The following is a 23,976-nucleotide window of genomic DNA, read 5'->3' as shown; positions in this document are numbered from 1 at the left end:
ATGAGTTTCCTATTGGAGACAGCCTGATAGTAAGAAGTATGGCTGAAACTTTACGAAAAAGAAAAATTGTGAGTACGCACATCTGTATTACACATGAGGCAGTACAATTCACAATTTATTAGGTAACAACGATATGGTTCAGTACTAGCTAGGACCATACAGATAGAGGAGCAACGCTTTTATTGATGACAGTTTGATAATGCATCAACCTATCAAAGACTATGTTCGTGTCACTTTCGGTACAGTTGTGCGGTGCAACTGTGCAACAAAATATTAAAACCCTGCGAACGTTTGATATTGTGCACATAAAACATCCATTTTCAGTAATTAGTTTTATTTTATCAACACATGCAAATTGAAGACACCTGCATATATTCTTATATTACCTCGAACAATGTAGACTTAGAGTCTAAATAAGACTTGGAGTCATATTTTTTCTACCTCTTTCTTCAATAAATATACTGCCACATCAGCAAAATATCATAAATAATATGTAATTAATTGTCTTGGGTCTTGCATTGTGAGTGCCTTTGGCCAGTCTCAATGCATGTTTCATGAAAGTGTCATGCACATTAAATAGGGTGCCACATAAGCAAAATTGCTGACTTGTCAGGGTCATTAAATGAAGAAGTTTCATCAGACGAGAGAGGAGTTTCATCCCCATGAAACTCATGTGGCTCGGTTACCTAGTTTATAGTCTTAGTAACTGTGTCATGAAACTATGCATTGAGACTGGCCTTAGGGCACTCACAATGCAGACTCTATCACAGAGTCCAAGACACTTAATTACATGTTATTTATGGTATTTTGCTGATGTGACAGCATATTTATTGAAGAAATAGGTAGAAAAAATAAGACTCCAAGTCTTAGACTCTAAGTCCACATTGTTCGAGGTAATAAATAACTTTAGACATTATTTATGGTATTTTGCTGATGTGACAGCATATTTATTGTGTTTCCTGTAATTTTGATTCCTGAATTTGTTTGCAGCAAATACTAGCAATTTTGGATTACATGTTTATGAGGAAATTGGCTTGTGAAATAAGCAACTCCAAAGCTTGTATAGATGAGATTTGTACTATTTGTAGCTTATCATTGTCCCTATTATTTTTGCATTAGTACTTAGGGAATTCTCGTTACTCAGGAAATCCATGTCTAATGGTAGAGCTAGTTTGTCATGTTTGTCATCCTTTGGTGGTTGTGTCCTAGTTTGTTAATCCTTGTTTTTGTTTGTGAACTATTAGCAACATTCTTGACTTAGAATAAACAATCCTTAAACTTGTGTCATTTATTGTACAGGGTTGGCTCTCAACATTCTTGACTTAGAAAGGATTGCTTGGTCTATCAATCTTCGAAGGACTTATGAAACTTGTTGGTCATTTTCAGTGTTGGCGTAATCATGTGGATTTGTCCATTGTGGTAGTGATTAGGTGTCATTAGTGTGGTGGTAATGCTAGAGTTGGAGCAATGCCATTGGCCTGATTGACGAGCGAGTCTCTTCGTTGTGTTTAGTTTTAGGTGTGATTGTGTGAATGGTGAACATTCTGGTTTTAGTTTTAGGTGTGATTCTGCTTTTGAATTAAACTAGGTTGTCAAAAACTTAACAATAAATTGTGTACCTCTATTCTGATTATTAAGTTGCTAGTGTTAGAAATTTTATTTCATCTGAATGACTAAAAATTACAGGTGGTCTAAAATTAATGCTCCTTGAGTCTCATGGTTTGACTATGAAAATAGTCTTATTAAATCAATTGGATCAATGTCTATGGCATGAATATGGTAGGTATTGTTGCTGTATGTCAGTGCTTGTTATGCTCCTCTACCCCTATGTCTGTGATTGTGTTGGTATTGGATAAAATTTTTTGTATATTGTCTTTTCATAGAAAGGAAATTGTCTTTTGGTTTGTGATTGTAGAATACTAGTCCTGTCTATATTGTAAAAAAAATTTGCATTGTCTTTTGTGCTAGGCTAACACTTGCTATATTGTAGAATACTAGTCCTGTCTATATGAACTTGGAGCTTAGTGCTGCTACTGATTTTCTAATTTGAGTTTATTTATTCACAAACCACATATACACTATATGTGTGATTGTGTTTATTGTGATCTGTTCTTATGATCCATTTATTGTGATATGTGCTAAAAACATGTGTGTGTGTGTGTGTCTATATATATATATATTGTTAAAAGTTTTTAACTCCGCCTACGATGGGCCAACTATAGTGTCCTATCGTAGCAGGTCCCAAGCCCTGGTAAAGGAGGAGGGTTGAAACTGTTCTTCTATTTCTGTTTTGTTGTGCAGGCTTGAGGACATAAGCAGAGGAATAGCAATGGAGGAAGCTCCCAGAGACCGTGTCCTGAGCCGCCTTCATACCATTAGGTAGTGCATAGGTGATTCAGTTTCTAGCCACCCCAATAGGTATTTTGTTCTTACCTACACTTGACTAGGATTTCTAATGTCCATGGACATAGTAAGGTTACAACATTATCTTGCACAGAAAGTTTCATCCATGACCTAGAAAAAATATTTTTTGTAAATTGTCCTTCCTTAGAAAAAAATTGTCCCTTGTCTTTTGTGATTGTGCTGGTCCTCCCCCCTCTTTAAGTGATTGTGTTAGGATCAATAAACAAAAATTGTAAATTGTCTTTCTATAGAAAAAATGTTGTCCCTTGTATTTTGTGTTTGTGCGGGTCCTTCCCCCTCTCTCTGTGATTGTTTTAGGATGAATAAACAAAATTTGTAAATTGTCTTCCTGTAGAAAAAATATTGTCCCTTGTATTTTGTGTTTGTGCGGGTCCTTCCCCCTCTCTCTGTGATTGTTTTAGGATGAAGAAAAAAATATAATTTATCCTTCCTTAGTAAAAAATTGTCCCTTGTTTTTTGTGACTTTGTTGGTCCTCATAATTGTGCTAGCATGAAGAAACTGTTTTTGTAAATTGTTCTTCCATAGAAAAAATTGTCTCTTGTAATCTTATTTTTTGTGCTTGTGCTGTGCTATGACATATCCTTAAATTTGTTAACTATGATTTGTACCAAGAATATAATGCTGGTTATATTATACTAGTGAGCAATCAAAAACTGAATTGTGTTCCATTTTTTATTGTCAGACTAACCCTCGACATTGGTATGGCCTAACCTTCACTTCTACTACCACTGCTGGCTGCACTGTCAGTGTAAGCAGCCATTGTTCTAGTGGTACACACATTATGTACTTCTTTGAACATGAGTAAACAGTCATTCTTCTAGTGATACACACATTTTGTAATTCTTTGAACAGATTGGATGTGGGAGAAGGGAAAGATGTCAACTTCGAGGAGCATTATTGTAGATCAAAGTTGCACAAGTAATTTATCAAGTTCCTTGGCCCTGTAAGTTCCGCTGTCTGTTCCTCCTCAGATTCAAAGTGAAAAAAGGAAACATTCAATCAATTGACATCTTTTTGTAATTTGTGCTAGCACACAACAACCTGCACATTTATTATCTATTTCTAGATTGGCTGAAACTTTGAATCATACTAGTTAGTATCTATTTCTAGATTGCACATTTATTAGTAGACAATTGCAGATTTGAATTACTGCAATTATGATATTTAACATGTGCAATATATATTCTCGTCACCTATAAGTTTCAATTTTGTTTGCTATTTCTCATTTGACGGTGTTGAGGATTCATCCCTTTTGTTCCTGTAGTGGTAGAGAATGATAGGGTATAACAGAATTGAAATTTTAGGAAAAAACAGAAGACAATTACAATAGATTGCAGATACAACAGAATCCATGTGGTACTTTAGGAAAAACACATGATTTTTTCTTTCTCTGCTGGGAATCTTGTGTTGTCTAGGCTGGACAAAATTATGTGTTAGGTTGTAAAAAAACATATGATTTTTGGGTTCCTGAAATTTATGTGTTTTATTGGCACAAAACACCTGCGTGCTGGTTGCCTTCAAAACACATGAGTGTCAACTAGACAGACTCAAACTAATTGCACAGTTTGGTCGAAATTAACGATACGAATCTTTTAAGTCTAGTTAGTATATGATTAGATAATATTTATCAAATACAAACGAAAGCGGTATTATTCCTATTTTACAAAAAATTTTGGAACTAAACAAGGCGTAAGGAAGGAAACGATCAGTTTCTTCCCAACGCGGTTTGCGTCGTTTCCTCACGCATCGGTACCTGAGAAACTTCATTTCCTATCAACAAAACGGTTTCTTGGTTTCCTCTTCTCTCTATATTAAATATACTGCCACATCAGCGATTTATTTAGTTGGCAGGATAATTAATAGAGATAGAAACTATCATAAATACACTCACAATATAAAAATTATCATAGTTTAAACATACATTAGATAATGTCACCTAAGCATTTTGCTGATGTGACAATATAATTATTGAAAAGAGAGAAAAATCATTAAAACCGGGTCTAAGTTAGAAACCATGTCTACACGAGATCCAAGATATAAAGTGATATGAATGGTTGGGAATGGAGAAAAAATGAATATGATTGGATAAAAAAATATTCTATGAAAACTATCTATTAGGATCATAATTTCTATATATAATACTATAGAAATTAATAGGTATAGAAATTATACGTAGTTTTTAGTATTGGGAGTGTCCTCGCTCCTTGTTGAAGTATTGACTAATGAGCGAGACAGTGAGATATTTCGATTTCCGATTGTCAATGGACACTCACTAGATTAGGCTTCTTGCGCTGCTGCAGTAACGTGTGTTAAGGTTAGTCTGCAGTGATCGCCACTTGAGCACTGAGGACGACCAGCGAAGCATTGGTGATGATGATGCTCCACAGCACAAATAAGCGTAACCACCTAACGTAATTGCGCGCAGTTACTGCGGCCACCTGCTTCGCAACCCCCACCGCCATCAATGCGTGATCTACTACCAGCCAGCGCACTGCACACAGTAGTGCCCTCGAGCCTCGCCAACTCCCCAACCGTGGATTGAAACAAGCTGGAGCTGCAGCTGCAGCTGCGAGCCCTCCTCTCCCATAGACAGAGAGAAAGCGGAGAGGAAAACGGCAGATGCGTGAAACGCACTTGCACAGTAGGAATCCTTCCTCCATCCATTAAATAAGGCGGGGATGCGTGTCGCGGCTAGCCAAGCGACGCGAACTGCCTCGCTCGTCTGGCCACTCCAGCCAGGTCCAAGGGGACGCGCCAGAGCTGCTGCATCCCGCCAGAGCCTAGCAGCACAGCAGGCGCATAGCTAGGAGAAGTGAGTGGTGCGGGGTACGCAGCGGAGCGGACAGGCGCCCCAGAGATCGGTCGAGATGGACGGCGGCAACGGGGAGGCGTGGCGCGGCGCGGTGTCGCCGGCAGCGCGGTACGCCGAGTCCGGCGGCGCCAGCCTGACGTGGGAGAACCTCACGGCGGTGCTGCCGGGCGGCGGCGGCAGGGCGACAAAGAAGCTGGTGCAGGGGCTCTACGGCTACGCCGTGCCCGGCCGCGTCGTCGCCATCATGGGGCCTTCCGGCTCCGGCAAGTCCACACTCCTCGACTCCCTCTCCGGTACGCGTCCTGGCCTTTCTTCGTCTTCCTCGCGTCGCGTGCATGTCCTGCTTCCTGCCCACGCGGAGGATTCAATGCCCACCTCCGTACTCCTCCCTCTCCTATACGGCATGCCACCGTGGACTAGCTATTTAGTTTGGACCAACCTCTAATTACAAAAACTACTCCTCCTTAACTAGTACTGTCATAGTGTCATGCATCATCCCAATGGCTCGTAATCAAAATCATTTACTTGAGCATTTCAGAGGCTTAATAATAATTAAAACATGAAAGCTTTCAACTAGTAGTACCAAATCTTGATTCAATTCGTTCATCAAGGCATGGATGATGTGCATGAGAAATGGATTGATTTTGTGTGAGCAATTTGCAGGGAGGCTGGCAAGGAACGTGGTCCTCACTGGGAAGGTTCTGCTCAACGGCAAAAAGAGGCGGCTGGATTATGGCATCGTGGTGAGCATACCATGCAGATGAATTATTAACCTATCACGTGTTTCATACCAAACTTTGCAATCTCATCATGACCGTCTGTCATGCCGCCCCCAAATAAATATCACCTAATTACTTGATATACATATGTGCATGATTTTTTCTTCCCAGTTTCGTTCGTCGACTGATTGATATGCATGCATATATCGATCTGATTTGAATTCAAGCTTCAAACGTTTTTCTATGCAAACGTGGTGCGTATGTATTCAGAGGAAAATGGATGTAGTTGGGTTAATTACAAATAATATCTTAGAGAAACATTGCTAGGTGTAGCTGGCAGGCCAGGCTAAGGATACGTGCTGCCAATCTGAAGGTGGAGTTCAGGATCCAACGGTTGAGGTTTTATGGCCGAAACATAGTATTCCAAGTGTTTCGGAATGTTTGCTTAATTATCCAACCCCTTTTAGTAGTAGGAGTTATTTCGATGGGTGACATGTATAAGAAACCAAGCTATATTTAGGACTCATTGATGCCTGTGTCTTTTCCTAGTCAGTTTGCTGGTAGTTCCACAGCAGAATTATTTCGTTTTCTAAACTTGTGCTACGTAGGTATAATCTCCAAACTAGTCATCTTTTTTTTTTTTTTGGGGGGGGGGGGGGGGTCATGACATTATTATAGGTTTTAATTGTATATATGCCATGACCGCAATGGTGCTTGTATAACCTCCCCCCTGTTCAGAACATCTGAATTTGCTAATAATTGGAGTAAAAAAGAAATTCAGCACAATTCCTTCAACAACATATTCGATCCTCTTTCGCATGAGCCCTAGTCCCAAGGTGGTCTCGTGTCACTGCCCAACCTGCACCGCCGTCTGAAAATGAACTACCAGAGTGGCACCCGAATTGAGTGCCCAACTAATTCCAAATATAGCATTCATTAATGATGCAGTTGTACATCCCTTTCAGATATTTGAATGGATGACATACTGTATAGCCATCACCCAAGTTTGTCAAAACCATTATGGAAACAGAATTTCTGAGAACATGTTATTGTCAACAGTTAACAAAAACTTAATAATTAATTGTTGAATCGACTAGTCTCTAACTTTGACACGTACACGGTTGAATTTTGAAGATACATGAGGGAATCTTTCATCTTCACAACAAAGAAAAACCACAGTATGCTGGCTTGCTCCTATGCTCAAAGCACTAATCAAATAGTCTTGAAAATTTCTTAGAACTGTTGATCTAAACATGTAAATCATGTGCTAGTATCATTAAGCATCACCCCACATGAAATCTCAATTCAAATATCAATGTGTACCTAGAGGAAGAGAAACTACTATGATGCATGGGTATCCACTAAAATAGTATAGTCCACTACAAATTATCAGTGCCAAGGTTGAGATGATCTGCGTAAATACTTATTATTCAATTATTATTTTTTTGCGATGATTACTAATAAAAAATTAACAGAATCTACATGATAGATTCTTTTGAAAAGCAAAGAAACATTTTTCACTGCACACAATGATTTTGAAACTAGGACAAGGAAGTCATACACTAACTGCAAATTTTTTATTAGATCCCTTTTAGTAAATTCTCTAATACTATCTAGTATATATCTTGCTTCTTGACCTTGCCAATTTATTTAGCCTGCACATATATGAATTTTGTGTAATTTAGAGCTATACTTATGTAAAGTGTTTATAGCAATCAGAGAACATCATGTACCTAGTGTTCACCAACCTGAATTTTGTGCAGTGAGGAAAGAGGTGTGGAAACTCTGCAGTTCATTTAAATTGGAACAAACTTTCACTCAAATAGGAAATTCTAAAACTTTTACTCTACTAATGTCTTTAATATCATCAGCTAGCAAAATGACCTTGAAAAGGTCAACTGTATGCTATCTGATGTCAACATCTCTGTGGACACAACATGACAGGCATATGTGACCCAAGAGAACGTGCTGCTGGGTACACTGACTGTGCGCGAGACGGTGACCTACTCGGCCCTCCTCCGGCTGCCATCGAGCATGCACAAGTCAGAGGTGCGCCGCATCGTGGATGACACACTGGACGAGATGGGCCTCCAGGAGTGTGCTGACCGTCACATCGGAACCTGGCACCTCCGCGGCATCAGTGGTGGCGAGAAGAAACGCCTGAGCATCGCACTGGAGATCCTTACTCGCCCACGTCTCCTTTTCCTCGACGAGCCCACAAGTGGCCTTGACAGTGCCGCTGCCTTTTCTGTTGTCCAGACGCTGCGGCAGCTCGCCATTGATGGCGGCCGCACCATCATCTCCTCCGTGCACCAGCCCAGTAGCGAGGTATTTGCACTCTTCGATGACCTTTGCCTCCTCTCCAGTGGGGAATGTGTCTACTTCGGTGACGCCAAGCTAGCAACACAGGTTTGTTTTGCTTTACTGGAAACTGATCAACTACAAATGCATTTCATACTAAAAAAAACTACAGATGCATTTCGATTATTGCACTTTGAATTTAAGAAATGCTGCTCTGTTCACGCATGCAGTTCTTTGCGGAAACAGGGTTCCCGTGTCCCAGCAGGAGGAACCCATCCGACCATTTCCTCCGGTGTGTCAACTCAGACTTTGATGACGTTGCTGCCACTATGAAAGGATCCATGAAGCTGCGACAAGTACGTGCCCTGTGATTTGAGCCTTTTACTTTTAGATACATATGGTTTCTGATGAGTCTTTGATCAAATTTTGTTGAAGGAGGCAGATCTTGATCCCCTGTTGAAGTACTCAACCTCAGAGATCAGGGAACGGCTGGTGGACAAGTACAGGATCTCAGATTATGCCATGATGGTTAGGAGCACAATACACGAGATAACCAAGATTGTAAGCATCAATTTGCATTCAAAATTTTGTCAACATTTGAATTATTACTTCAGTATTTTGAATGTATTTGTTGCTGTGGATTTGATGAATATAATGCATGCAGGAGGGTGTGATGGTGGAGGTGATCCGTGGCAGCCAGGCGAGCTGGTTCAAGCAGCTCCGCACGCTGACAAGCCGGTCTTTTACCAACATGTCCCGCGACTTGAACTACTACTGGCTGCGCATCATCATTTACATTGTCATGGCCATCTGCCTGGGAACTATCTACTACGATGTGGGCACCAGCTACTCGGCCATACAGGCACGCGCCTCGTGTGGAGGCTTTGTGTCTGGCTTCATGACCTTCATGTCCATCGGTGGCTTCCCATCCTTCATCGAGGAGATGAAAGTGTTCACCCTCGAGCGCCAGAATGGCCACTATGGTGTCGCCGCCTACATCATCTCCAATTTCCTCTCCTCCATGCCATTTTTGCTCACCGTGTCCTGGGCCAGCGCTTCCATCACATATTGGATGGTCAAGTACCGGGCAGGCTTCAGCTACTTCGCCTTCTTCGCCCTCAACCTCTATGGTGGTGTCTCCGTTATTGAGAGCCTCATGATGATCATCTCCGCCCTCGTGCCAAACTTCCTCATGGGCCTCATCCTTGGTGCCGGTGTCATTGTAAGTCTATCTTCTTGTTGACTTGTCCTTCATCACTACCTTTTGCTCATGCAGGTTTTCCATGATTTCACAGGGGATCATGATGTTGACGTCTGGATTCTTCCGACTGCTTCCGGAACTTCCAAAGATCTTTTGGAAGTACCCAGTGTCCTACATTGTCTATGGGTCATGGGGTTTGAAGGTATGTCATCGCTTCTAATTTTGTTACAAGTCCTTCGATCCAGAAATAGAAACTCCGACACCAATGTTAAGGGCTGCTGTCACATCCAGGGCGGGTACAAGAACGACATGCTTGGGCTGGAGTTCGAGCCAATGGTGCCAGGGCAGCCGAAAATTACAGGAGAATACATCATCACCGAGATGATGGGGCTGAGCTTGAACCACTCCAAGTGGTTGGACCTCGCCATGATCTTCGTTCTCCTCTTCGCCTACCGCCTCACCTTCTTCATCGTGCTAAAGCTCAAGGAGGCTGCTGCACCATACATCCGTGTTGCCTACACACGCTTCACTGTCAAGCGTCTTGAGCGGCGTGCCTCCTTCAGGAAGACACTGGCCATGACGTCTATGTCCAAGCGGCACAATCCGCCGCACCCCATGGCCATCCAGGAGGGCCTCAACTCGCCCATGCCATACTGAGCCGAGGAGACTAAGAGCAAAGAGTGCTGCTGGTAGCTAGTGGTTGATATCACAATTACATGTGTATGTGCTTACAGATTTGTCTGTTTGATTGTTTAGTTGTCAGAGCGATACAATCTTCACAGCATTCGTTTCACTGTAATAACTCTGGACACTATACGCATACAAGATAGTGTTGTGTACTTGTGCGTACTTAATTTTTGTTTACATTTGTTTTCGTAAACATTAAAATCAGGAAATGATCCTTAACAAAACCACGCAATCAAAAATACTTATTATCTGTGACGTGGGTAGACGAGTAATGCATGTCTTGTCTGAGCAATCTTTGGTCTAAGCGATCTTTTTTGATAAAGCAAGGATTTTATTAATTTGGATTTTATTAATTCACCGTCATTACATCAAGAAGATACAATAAAAGTAAATTCACTTCCGTCTTCTACCTAAACACAAAGCCAAAGTGAAGAAAACCTGACACTCTAATGGTTATCAATTCTAAGCCTAGATTGCCACCCATGTGCTTGGAAGAAAAACGCCATAGCCACTTGATATGCCTTAAACACGTAGGGCTTTTGGAGGATAAAACTCATGTGTGTAGCCAATGGATTACCGAATCTCAAAAACTAAATCATTTCTGCATAACCTTCGACCAACAAGTACTTGTTGCAGCCAACATTATTATACGTTTGAGATCCTAGCTTCTGTAAACCTTGAAGCCAACTCTCAAAGAGATGAGGAATACTATGAGGCTAGGAGAGATTTGATGCAACTTGTATGCAACCACAAATTACTCATATAAATCAGTATTTGAAGAAAAGGTGCTTAATTGTCTCATTCTTATGACAAAAGCTTCTTACTGTCTTACCAATTACATTATGCTAAATTGCCTTTTGTTAAGATAACTCTCCTTCGAAGGTACATATAAAAATCTTTATCTTCAGTGGGGCCCTTGTTTTCCAAATCAATTTATTTAAGTTTAGGACGTTGAAAGGTCCTAATATGGCTTGGGGTCAATAGCCTAATAAAATTTCTACAAACTCACTAGAGCAAAGAGTTAGTAAATAACAAAGCGAAGCTTTTTGCTCTAATTCTAATTGAGAGTTTGCAAGCCATCTACCCCAACAATTATAGTTAGTAAGATCACTAGGCACACAAGAGCTATGTCATTACAAGCTACACTAGTGAACTAAGCTACACAAGGCAAAGTTAGCAACTAAAGCTAATTACACTACTTTGCAGGAATAAAAATAGAGAGGATGTGATCTTTATACCACCATGTAGGGGATGAGCCAATCACCAACATATGAACTAATCAATTATCAGGATAATGTCCACCAATCACAATTGAGACACACAATTTTTCTTCTGAGGTTTACGTGCTTGTCGACACACTAGCCCCAATTGTATTGACCAACATCTAGGGGTTCGGCAGCTAATAGGTATTGCACGAACCTCATACTCATGTAGGACACCGCAAGAACCTACCCCACAAGTAATGTAGCTTAATAACACGAGCAATCCACTAGATTTGTCTTTGGTGCTCCATAAGAGAAGGCACAAGAACCCCTCACAATCACCAGGAGATGACCACAAACAATCACTAACTCATGCCAATGCTCCGCCACAGCTCTAAGCCATCTAGGTGGCGGCAACCACCAAGAGTAATAAGAAATCCGCAGCTCAAACAATCCCTAAGTGCTACTAGATACAATCACTCAAGCAAAATGCACTTAGAAACACTCCCAATCTCACCAAGATCAAGAATCTATAAAGAAGATGAGTGGAAGGTATTTGCTTAGGCTCACAAGGATGTCAACTATTTCAAAGTACCAAGAGAGACCCAAGAGCTGGCCACCACGTATTTATAAAGGTCCCAAAAGAATAGAGTCGTTAGGCTCTCATCTAGCCAGTGTCAGGGGCACCAGAGGCTCTGATGCATATGCATCCGATGTTGCCCTAGTGTCCAGTACTACCACGTCGAGTTCTCAAATGCACGCCACATGTCCTTGTTTAAATCTCACACATCGATCTCCAATGGTCACAAAGTCAGTCAGCACTGTAGTTAAACAGGCATTAGACGCTCAGAGGGAAACCATCAGACGTTGAGCCCCTAGTGTTTGATGCAACTCAAAGAACTCCTAGACCATGAAAACGTCCAACAGACGCATTAGATGGGGTGCCAGTAGACGTGGCCAGCATCCAGTGCACACATTGCACAAACTCCTCGCTCGTGACCTGCTAATGAACAGAGACACCTGCCACGTCTAGTACTTGACCCTAAGACCGCATCAGATGTGCAGGTGTAAACTTTGCTGCTACGCCAACTTATTAACAAGCACCTGACGCTGACCCAGCGTCCGATGCTGTTTTGGCTAGTGTCCGGTGTGTGTTTCATATTGAGAAACACTCTCGTGACTCCTGTGACACCGGTGTTCAACATGGTACTTGTGGCACATAATTTCTCTACTACGTGTAGAGGAAGTAGCAGCTGAAGCAATGGTTGGGCTGCTGCACTTGCAGTAGGCCACTGCTAGTTTGCAAGAGATGACACTATAGAAACTACCATCTTTGAAGTAGCAATGGATGGAGAGGGTTGTTGAAGGTAGTTAATGTCAACATTTTATAGTCAAATAAATATGCATAAGGGCACAATTGAGATCACCAACAAAGGTTTAGGGTTTAAACTAATAAATTTCATGAGTTTTGGTGAATCTTTGTTTTTCATGGGATTATTCTAGAAGACTATCAAGGAGGACTTATTCATTAAATGAAACAAGCAAATTATTCTGCAAAATATACGTGGGAAGGCTCTAGAAGGTACTAGAAGACGAACCACCAAAGATGGGCCTGAAAGGCCTTGGTGCAGGGCTGACTGGCCCTACTCCCATGACAGCCAACTTGCCATAGAGTCCATTTGCCTCCGGCTTCTGGAATCTTCCTCCACCGCTTCCTAGGATGCATCTCCACCATACCTCAAAGTCAGTTTGATCTGAGGGCTCATGTTCGTCCCATCAGCATATTTAAGTAGCCCTGTACCACCTAAAGCAAGGCATCCCAAAGTACACTAGAAGAATTTGGGATAGACTTTCCGATATAGCAGATTAGTTGTAGTTGAGAGTTAGTGGGAGTCGATCTATGCTTAGGTTCTAGAGAATTCTTTAGAGGTCTGGCATATCTCTGTATCTTTCTTTTGTAAGACATACTTTAATATATTTATCTTCTGTATTTACTTTTATGCCATTCATGTGATTAGTTAGTATAGTTGTTATACCTTGCGTTGGATCTTCGCTCGCATCGGGTGCTCTAGTTATTATATATGATTAGAGTAGTAATCAATAGTGTAGACATGGTGTCTAGGCTATGGGTTACTTGAGATTGCACCCAATCCTATGGATTGTTGTGGTAGCCCCAGGGTAGTGACAGACCTAACAGTTGATGTATTCCACCTTGTTCGGATAAGTGTTTGTAGGACCGTAGTCGGACCCTAGCCTCCTTTCTCATCTCTTTATGTGGCTAGTGTTCTGATGTCCTGAAGTGTTGTTGTGTGATTGCTATATCCTATATCTGCCCATATATTAGTTATATGATATAGAACCAAAGTAATAGAAAAGTATTTAAGAACCTTGAACTCTCGCATTGTCCTCTCAATCTAGCTAAACTACTCTTTTATCATGGAATTCTCCATTGTGTGTGTGTCATTATTCATAACTCCTATCATAACCACTTATCCCCACTCTAATCTACTTGGTATATTCGTTCCAACTTCCTTAGTGCATTGGAAACTGCCGAGTGCCGAGGATGTGACTGCGGATTGGAACTACCGAGGGTGATGCCATTGGGCTTACTTAGGGTTCCTTGTATAAATTGCCCACACAGCAAAGAACGAACTCTCTCCGCTCGGCAGAGAACTCTCCCTTTTGATGATCACTCTTGTTAGGTGGTGAGATGTAGCTTCTGTCAAATAAAGTGGATGATTTATCACAAGTACTTATCAGTTGTGAACCATAGTATTCCAGTTGCAAGTGATGTTCAACAAAATGCGAATTCTTCCCCCAAGCTAAGAGATAGGTTCAGCCTATCTGAGGTTGCGCTCTATAATTCTATGGATTTTAAAATCTATAGAAATGCACGAGCACTCACCAAGTATAAATGTTATTCATTGAACATATACAAGTCCCCCAACCTTCTCTTCCTCTTCGAGTCATCGTCGACCTCGACCTAGAGCCCGACTCATAGAGCTCGAATCGACAACAGCAGGTGAAAGGTCCTAATATGGCTAGAGGGGGAGTGAATAGCCTATTTAAAAAATATACAAACTCACTATAGCAAGAGGTTAGTAAATAACAAAGCAAAGCCTTTTCCTCTAGCTCTAATGAAGTGTTTGCAAGCCACCTAACCAACAATTCTAGTTGATATGATCACTAGGCACACAAGAGCTATGTCACTAAAAGCTACACTAGCGAACTAGGCTACACAAGGCAAGACTAGCAACTAAACAAGTTACACTACTTTGCGGTAAATAAATGGAGAGGAAGAGATATTTATACCGCTGTGTAGGGGATGAACCAATCACAATAATATGAAGTCCAATCACCGGGAGAAATCCAAAGAACAATCACAATGGAGACACACGATTTTCTCCCGAGGTTCACGTGCTTACCGGCACGCTACGTCCCTGTTGTGTCGACCAACACTTGGTGGTTCAGTGGCTAAGAGGTGTAGCACGAACCTAGTCCTCACTAGGACACCGCAAGAACTGACTCACAAGTGAGGTAACTCAATGACACGAGCAATTTACTAGAGTTACCTTTTGGCTCTCCGTCGGGGAAGGTACAAGACCCTCACACTCACCGAGAGATGGCCACGAACAATCACCGACTCGCGCCAAAGCTCCTCCGCAGCTCCAAGCCGTCTAGGTGGCGGCAACCACCAAGAGCAAGCAAACCTGCTGCTCAACGATCACTAGTGCCACTAATGCTCAAACTCTAAGTAAATGCAACTAGGATCTCTCCCAATCGAACTTTGGATGAACAAAACTTGAACAAGGTGAGTGGGATGTGTGGGAGTATGCTCGCAAGATGTATCAACAAGTTAGAGAGTCAAGAGGGTGAGCAAGAACCAGCTAACACATATTTATAGAAGCCCTAAGCTTCGAAGAGCCATTAGCCACAATTCCACTGTCTGCGCTCACACCGGACGCGTCCTAGTTCACACCGAACGCGTTCGGTGTTGGCCAGACCAGCGTCCGGTGCTCTTGACCGTTTGAAAACTATCCGTTGTCGCCAACAAGTATTCCCCTGAGACCATAGCACCAGACTCGCTACTTGGGCACACCGGACGCGTCCAGTCCATACCAGACGCGTGCGTAGTGAGCTCCTCAAAGTGACACCAACACCGAACGCACACATCGGACACGTCCGATGTAGCACCGAACGCATGTGCAGAGAGCCTTGCAAACTGAGTTAGCACCGGACGCTCACACCAGATGCGTCAGGTCCAGCACCGAACGCGTCCGGTGCATACCAGACGCTTACTCAGAAACATCCAGCAACAACGTCCTCATCGGACGCGCTACACCAGACGCTCAGGGTGCACTGTTCCTGGAAAGTTGTTTTTCAACGAAACGATCTCCAACTTCTTCCCTTGCTTCCATGTGCCAACACCAAAGTGTCACAACACTTGTGCATATGTGTTAGCAATTTTCATAAACATTTTTCAAGGGTTAACTCATTAGATCACTAGGTCCTAATGCATATGCAAGGAATCCAATCACCTAGTGGCACATAGATAACCATTTTCACCATGAGATCGCCCCTCTTAATAGTATGGCTATCTATCCTAAATGTGATCACACCCTCTATGGTGTTTTGATCACCAAAGCTAAAAACCCTAAGCAATACCTTTGCCTTGATCTCCATAGGGTTTTGTTTTTCTCTTTCTTCTTTTCCAAGTTGAGCACTTGTTGATGCAAAAGTGAATCTGCAAACACAAAGGGGTAATACCCGATTCAATGTTAAGGCGTGCTAGCCGATTTGACCTTACAACCGACAAAGGTGATAACTCGAATACTTTGGTCCCGACAACAGCTATGCGCCTGGATGCCACGGCCAAGAGGTATTCACGCGGAACTCGAGAATTCGTCGAGTTTGACTCGATAGATTCCTAAGAACTTGTAAGTAAAAAGAAAATATGCGAGTTGACGAAATCGTCGAAAGTAGATGCGAAACTAGATGTAAAAACTTTGTGTATGGTTGATTGGATTGTTTCTTACATCGCTACTAGGCTTATATTTATACCCTGTCCTAAACAGTTACAACCAGGTACGACTAGGATTCTAATTCCAAACTAAACAGAACTCGTACGCAAAACAAACTCTAACAATTATAGAAAATAATAACTTTATCTATCCTGGGTGATCGGCACACCACCATCATCTCTCTAATGATTCCCACGTCTTCCTTCACCATCATCGGCATATCGTCCTTCATCGGCATCGACAGTCATCATATCAACCATCGGCACCGATCAACCACCGTTCCCGGACTTAATCATATCCTGTTGCTTTATCATCGGTATCATAAGCCATCGACAACTTCCTTGTCGACCAGTCATCACTTTTCAATCTGCCGATCCAAGCTTCATTAATCTTTCCTGATACGTGTCCAAAAATGGTGTCAACACATGCCCCCCAATTTTGGAGTATAAAATCATTAATGCCCCGAAATTCTCTCCTAATAATGATGCCCTTTTCACAATTATTTCCTTCTGACAACAATTAATTACCAAATCCAAACAACCTTAACCCAGATTTCCAGCATGCACCTCGAATTTCTCAACCACCCGAACGAAATCTCCGAAACATCCGCTCATCGGCAACTGTTCTGTTAGAATTGACTGCCGATAAACTGACCATGAGATCTTGCACAGTGAAATATCTCTTAAAATCATGATTACTTGCTGTCAAATCACCTGCACAATCCCTTGATTATCGTGCGAACAGTTACCATATCCACTTAAACACCCTCGAATCTCACGGATACGGCAAAGATATAAGTCAGAAATACCCCTGCTCACTTTATCCTATAAATACTTCCTTCCTCGCCACTCTTTCTCCATCTTGCCATCCTTCATCTCCCCAAACTCATCTCTCTGGCGGCGGTATTGACGAAGAGCTCAAGAACCCCAGTAAAATCTCCCCCAATGATCTTTCAAGTCTTCGATCTTCTCTTCCTCTGGAAGAAATGGCCGTCAACTTCGTTGTCCCTGAGGTTAATCTATTCCCATCCTTTTCTTTCTTTACTGCAACCCCTTACTTTTTGCAACTCTACTAACTTAGTATTTTTCTTCTTCTTTCTTTCTCTCTGTTCTTTCAATCCTTGAATTTTAGGAACTGAGCGAGAAAATTGTTATTCCCACCGAACAACCCCATCTCCAATGCCTTGGTCCGCTAGGTGACTCAGATCCTACCGATTTGATTAATGCAGAAACCAATAGGATTCCTTTTAGGGTCAAAAACTTTTCTTTAGATCTATGGAAGGATACCTTCCGATCCTGGCCAAACCCCACCAAAGGATGGAAGGATTGGTTTCTAAGGGTTAGCAACACAAATGAAGTTTACTGGGGTGAACGCAAAATAGACCAGTGCATCAGGCTATCCATTGCCGATATGGAAAGAAATGAATCAATGCTGATAGCTGCTTCATATTTCTGGTCGGACACGTTCAACGCCTTTATTTTCGGCCATGGCCCAGCTTCCCCCACACTTGCCGATGTATTCATGCTCACCGGCTTGGATATTGCAATTGGCGATGATGGCCAACTATTCGGCCGCAAAGCCGAACGCAAAGTAGAGACCCGCAACATCGGCGGTTGGTCAGGGTACTTTTAGAAGTATCAAAGAACAGGACTAGTTGGTCAGCGAGAACATGCCACTTTTCTGAATATGTGGCTAGACAAGTTCATCTTCTGTGGCCGATCGGTAGGAACAACCTCCATCTACTTATCGGCAACAGAAAGATTAGCCGATGGTGGCCGATTCCCTCTTGGCCGATACCTATTAGGCTCCGTCTATCACCTCCTCCATCAAGTAACCGAGAAACTTCTGCTGGGTGAACCCATCGGCAATCTAGGAGGTCCGTGGTGGTTCATCAACATGTGGCTCAATGTTCATATGCACAAACGCCTTCGGTTTGATTTCTTTGCGCAGCAATTCCCCAAAGATATCGCCGAAGATTATGATCTGGCCGATGATGAATCGGCAACTCGCTCACCCCTCAATTATGGTGAAGCTGTTATAGTTCTCCCTGGCACCGCCTCCAACAAAAACCAGGTTGGCCGATTCTTCCAGACCCTGTATGATGGCCTTTCCAAAGATCAGCGAGCATGGATGCCTTATGAAGATCCAAAAACCAGGTTCCCACTCACCTTCCACCCTTTTGACAATGCTCTCAACAAGGATAATGATTTGATGATGGCAATCATCACTCCGAGAGCAATCCCAGTGAATAGCTTTGGCAGCGGGAAGAATATCAACACCACCTATGAGTTTTATAACCCATCGGCACTGGCTCGCCAACTGGCTTTTGGTCAACTGCCAATTAGACTCTGTTATGCCGATGTGGTGAAACCAAGAGAGACAATCACCAGTGGACTTGAGTGGATTAGGATAGCTCAACTCCAGCCAAATGTCGATACGATAGACATCGATCTATCGGCCTTTGTTCCAGCTCTCTTCATTACTCAGTTGTATAAACATTGGTGGGAAGAATGGAAGGAGCATCTGTTCAGGGTATCGGCTCATACATATCGCGGTATGATTGACTCTGACTACAAAGTCCCCGATAATATTGTGAGTCCTTTACCGATACCTCAGTTCCCTTGTTATCTTTAACCTTATCGGCAACTTACTTATTCTTGTTTCAATAGGTTGATGACCCAGCGCCGACAATTAGCAGAAGTGGGAGGCCGATCAAACTTCTTCAATCAGGCCCAATTTCTTTGATCGGCCGCAACGCGCCAAGTCTAGCGGCTCTGATGCATCGCAACATGCGCTTCAAAAAGACGACCACCAAACGTTCGAAAACATCTCCATCGGTCGCTGCTGCCACTCTGGCACAGGTTTTTAAGGTAAACTCTTAATTTTCTTTGTTTATACCGATTTCATCCTGTACTCACATTATCATTTCAGGGTACATCGGCTGCAACTGGAACTTCATCGGTAACTTTTATCCTTTAGCAAAACTCCACCAGTACCCTTTTATATTTCAACTCATGAAATTTTGGTTGTTGCAACAGTAGACCGGCAAATCGGCAAAGAGCAAGAGCACCTAAATATCAGGTGCTGATGCCCCCCAGCCCAGTCAAACTCTAGTCAAGAGAAAGGGTCCGAAAAGCACCAAGACCCAGCCAAAGCGTCAGAAGGCAACATCATCCTCTCCACCTCGTCCAGTGTCCCCGATCCAGATAGCATCCTCTCCTTCTCCATCGGAACCCCAGACGCAAGAAGTACCTTCTCCCCCTCGATTAGTACCCCAGCCGCAAGAAGCACCAGCCGATGTATCTGAACAGATTGCTGATCCGGTTGATCTGGGCACATCATCGGTCGTCCCTCCAGAACAAACAATCACCATAAATCCTCAAGGTAAAGTACCGATCACAGAATCATTACTGATGAATTTATTTATAAGCTATAATCATCCTTGTAACTTTTCAACTGAAGTATTTCCATCGGCAACCCTAGCCGATCAAACTATAGTACCAGCTGCATCTCCTCGTCAGAGACAGGAAATCGCCCTGAAGCAAGTAAGTTATTCAATTTCCCAGACTTCGCATTATCAACACTTAATCTTGAGTAACTTCTTCCTTTTCTAGGAGCAAGACTCCCCAGACAGCCTATTCTCCTTTGCTATCGACATCTCCGATGATGAAAGCGAAGAAGCAAGCTCCTCTGAGGTAGTTGGAATCTCATCGACAGAGATTAAGGCCAAGTTGGAAGACTTATTAGCTCTGTTACATCAAGACACGGCCCAGCTAGTGGATGATTTCGATCCGGCCAAGGTCATATTCAAGACCCTTCGTGACCAAATTCCAACCGATGCAGAAGAAATCCTCTTCCAAGCTGCCCACCTAGAAAGTCGTCAAATCCAGTATCAGAAGGCTACCCAGCGCCTTGCCGATAGAGTTGCTCATGCTTGGCTCACAGAGGAGATGCTGCGAGTAAAGCATGCTGCCGATGAAAAACACAAGAGCATCGACATTCTGCAGTCCTCAGGGGATGAGTTGAAACAAAAGATCTCCGATCTATCGGCAAAAAGAGAAGCCCTGCTAGCTGAACTCAAGCAAGTGGAAGAGGCCCTGACTCAAGCTCAGCAAGAAGAAAGCCAGCTGTCCGATGCGCTCAAAACTCTTCAACAAGAGAGAGATGTCCAAGCCCGAAAAGCGTTGCACATGAAGAAGAAGTTGAAACTAGTGGAGGGCTCTGCCGATGAAGACACTCGAGAAATAGAAGAGGCCAACCAGATTCGTCTGCGCGCAATATCGACCAACCAGGCTTTGCTGAACCTGTGAATTTTCATCAGCAACTTGTTTAGTTCTGTTTTCAAACTTCAATCATTTTGATCCAGCCGATAGGATTGTTATCGGCACTAAAACTCCATGCCTAGCTCCAGATACACTTAACATTTCGTCCAGCCGATAGGACTGTTATTGGCATTTAAACTTTCATGCACCAATCCAGATACTCGGGTAGTATTTCTTTAAATATTTCCCATTTAAAGCTCTAGGGAATTCAACTCCTTCGAGAGTTTCTAAAATATAAGCATTGCCATGAGCAGATCGATTTATCCGATAAGGACCCTCCCAATTAGGAGACCATTTTCCAAACTTTGAACTTTTAGTCCCAATCAGTAGAATCAGCTTCCACACCAAATCTTCATCGGCAAACTCCTTGGCCTTTACTCTCTTATCATACCATTTAGCAACTCTCTTTTTATTTTCTTCTATGCTAATTAAAGCTCTTAACCAATGCCCTGCTAAATCATCCAGCTCATCTTTCATCAAAGTAGCATAGTCATCGGTAGTTAGTTGATCCTGAGAAAAGATCCGCCTAGAACCAGTTTTAATTTCCCATGGCAATACCGCATCATGTCCATATACCAATTGATAGGGTGACACTTTGGAACCATGACAAGCCATTCGATACGACCACAAAGCTTCATGTAACAATATATGCCATCTCCTAGGATTTTCCTCAATTTTCCGCTTAATGAGCTTAATAATTTCTTTGTTAGAAGCTTCGGCCTGCCCATTAGCTTGAGCATAATAAGGAGAAGAATTCAACACCTTAATCCCCATACTAATTGCAAACTCATCAAACTCCCCTGATGTAAACATAGTACCCTGATCAGTAGTAATTGTTTGGGGAATACCAAATCGGTAAACAATGTGCTCTTTTACAAAATCAATCATGATGGCCGATGTTACTTTCTTCAAAGGAATAGTCTCAACCCACTTTGTGAAATAATCAGTGGCAACTAAGATAAACTTATGCCCTTTGCTTGATGGTGGATAAATCTGGCTGATGAGATCAATAGCCCAACCCCAGAACCAAGGTTTAATAATAGGATTCATAGCCGATGCGGGTGCTCTTTGAATATTGCCAAACTTTTGACACCCTTGACACCCTTTGAAATACTTGAAACAATTCTCAAGTATAGTCGGCCAATAATATCTGTTCTTTCTAATCATCCACTTCATCTTGAAAGCCGATTGATGTGCTCCACACACTCCTTCATGAATTTCACCCATCAAGCTTCTAGATTCATCATCACCCAAACACTTAAGCAAGACTCCATCGATCGTTCAGTAATATAACTCTTCTTCGAGGAGTACATACTTTGTAGGTTGAAACCAGACACGCCTCTCAACTTTCTTGGACGGATCTTTTAAATAATCAATAATTTCTCTTCTCCAATCATCGACACTGACTGCCGATAATACTTCCAACATAGGCTGATACCCCGAGGCATGTTGAGCTAGTCGGTTGGCTTCTTCGTTATGTAACCGAGGAATATGCTCTAATCGGAAATTCTTGAATTCCTTCACCTTTCATAATATGCTATCAAAACCTTGCTTCGGCATTCATAACTCCCAGCCAGCTGGTTTATAGCAAGCATAGAATCATCGAAAATTTCAACAGCATCGACATGAACCTCCTTTAATAATTCCAACCCTTTGATCAAGGCTTGGTACTCAGCTTGATTGTTCGTTGATGTGGCAACAATCGGCAAAGAAAACTCATACTTCTTTCCCCGAGGAGAAGTTAGCACTATACCGATTCCTACCCCTCGATCACATGTAGATCCATCAAAGAAGAGTGTCCAAGGAACAATTTCCAATGCATCCACTACACCACAATGTTGAGTTACAAAATCGGCCATGATTTGCCCTTTAACCGCTTTAGCCAATTCATAACGTAAGTCGAATTCCGATAATGCTAATATCCACTTGCCGATTCTACCACTCATAATCGGCACTGATAACATGTACCGAACTACATAATCTTTGCACATAACAGTGCATTCGGCTGACAGCAAGTAATGCCTCAACTTGACACAATAAAAGTATAAACATAAGCATAACTTTTCAATTGCCAAATACCTCGTCTCAGCATCCACCAATCTTCTACTTAAATAATAAATCACTCGCTCCTTCTCTTCAAATTCTTGAATTAGAGCTGAACCGATGACCATCTCATCGGTAGATAAATATAATCTGAAAGGCTTTCCTTGTTGAGGTGGAATCAAAACCGGAGGATTTGTCAAATAATTCTTGGTTTCATCCAAGGCTAATTGTTGCTTCTTTTCCCATACAAATTCTTGATCGGCTTTTAACTTAAGCAAAGGACTGAAAGCACGAATCTTACCCGACAAATTAGATATAAATCGTCTGATAAAATTAATTTTGCCGATCAATGATTGAAGTTCAGTTTTATTGGTGGGAGCAACTATTTTGTTGATGGCATCAATAGATCTCCTACTAATTTCAATCCCTCTTTGATGCACCATAAAACCAAGAAATTGTCCCACCGATACACCAAATGCACATTTATTAGGATTCATTTTTAAACCATGTTTCCTCGTGCACTCCAACACTTTTCGTAGATCGGCTAGATGTTTTATGAAATCTCTAGACTTAACCACCACATCATCAATATAGATTTCCACCAACTTGCCGATGAACTCGTGGAAGATAAAATTCATGGCCCTCTGATAAGTAGCACCAACATTTTTCAAACCAAAAGTCATAACTATCCATTCAAACAATCCAACATGACCAGGACATCTAAATGCAGTCTTGGGAATATCTTCTTCAACCATGAATATTTGATTGTACCCAACATTGCCATCCATAAAGCTAATAATCTGATATCCAGCCGCAGCATCAACCAATAAATCAGCAACTGGCATTGGATAACCATCCATCAACGTAGCTTTATTGAGATTCCTAAAGTCAATGCAAATACGAAGTTTCCCATTCTTCTTATAAACAGGGACAACATTAGAAATCCATTCGGCATACCGACATTGCCAAATAAACTTAGCTTCAATAAGTTTGGTTATCTCGGCCTTAATATCAGGAAGAATATTAGGATTGCATCGGCGCGCTGGCTGTTGATGCAGCCGAAACCCAGACTTAATGGGCAACTGATGTTCAACAATTGATCGGTCTAAACCAGGCATCTCGGTATAATCCCAAGCAAAGCAATCTTTATATTCCTTTAACAGATAGGTTAATTGTTGCTTACACTCAAAATCTAACTTAGCACTAATAAAAGTAGGTCTTGGTCTATCACCATTACCTATAT

At 42.1% G+C, this 23,976-nt stretch overlaps 1 protein-coding gene and 1 long non-coding RNA gene across 2 annotated transcripts; both read left to right on the top strand.

Annotated features, from left to right (window-relative positions):
* Positions 2,395-3,555, top strand: LOC110430007. Its single transcript, XR_002447177.1, has 3 exons — positions 2,395-2,418; positions 3,108-3,173; positions 3,278-3,555. It is a non-coding gene; the product is annotated as an uncharacterized LOC110430007 (long non-coding RNA).
* On the top strand, positions 4,987-10,349 carry LOC8066626 (ABC transporter G family member 12). Its single transcript, XM_002440773.2, has 8 exons — positions 4,987-5,530; positions 5,901-5,980; positions 7,901-8,365; positions 8,488-8,613; positions 8,693-8,818; positions 8,922-9,479; positions 9,553-9,660; positions 9,750-10,349. The coding sequence occupies exons 1-8, from the start codon at positions 5,293-5,295 to the stop codon at positions 10,113-10,115; spliced, it is 2,067 nt and encodes a 688-aa protein (XP_002440818.1). The 5' UTR covers positions 4,987-5,292; the 3' UTR covers positions 10,116-10,349.

Source organism: Sorghum bicolor, chromosome 9, assembly GCF_000003195.3.
Source record: "Sorghum bicolor cultivar BTx623 chromosome 9, Sorghum_bicolor_NCBIv3, whole genome shotgun sequence".
Taxonomy (NCBI): Eukaryota; Viridiplantae; Streptophyta; class Magnoliopsida; order Poales; family Poaceae; genus Sorghum; species Sorghum bicolor.
Note: the sequence above shows the minus strand (reverse complement) of the source record. Positions and strands in the feature narration are given on the sequence as shown.

Excerpts from the sequence above, each read along its gene's own strand:
- LOC8066626 (XM_002440773.2), top strand. The coding sequence starts at position 5,293 with ATGGACGGCGGCAACGGGGAGGCGTGGCGCGGCGCGGTGTCGCCGGCA. Across the intron at positions 5,981-7,900 it reads GGCTGGATTATGGCATCGTG|GCATATGTGACCCAAGAGAA; the intron begins GTGAGCATACCA and ends ACAACATGACAG. Across the intron at positions 8,366-8,487 it reads ACGCCAAGCTAGCAACACAG|TTCTTTGCGGAAACAGGGTT; the intron begins GTTTGTTTTGCT and ends TCACGCATGCAG.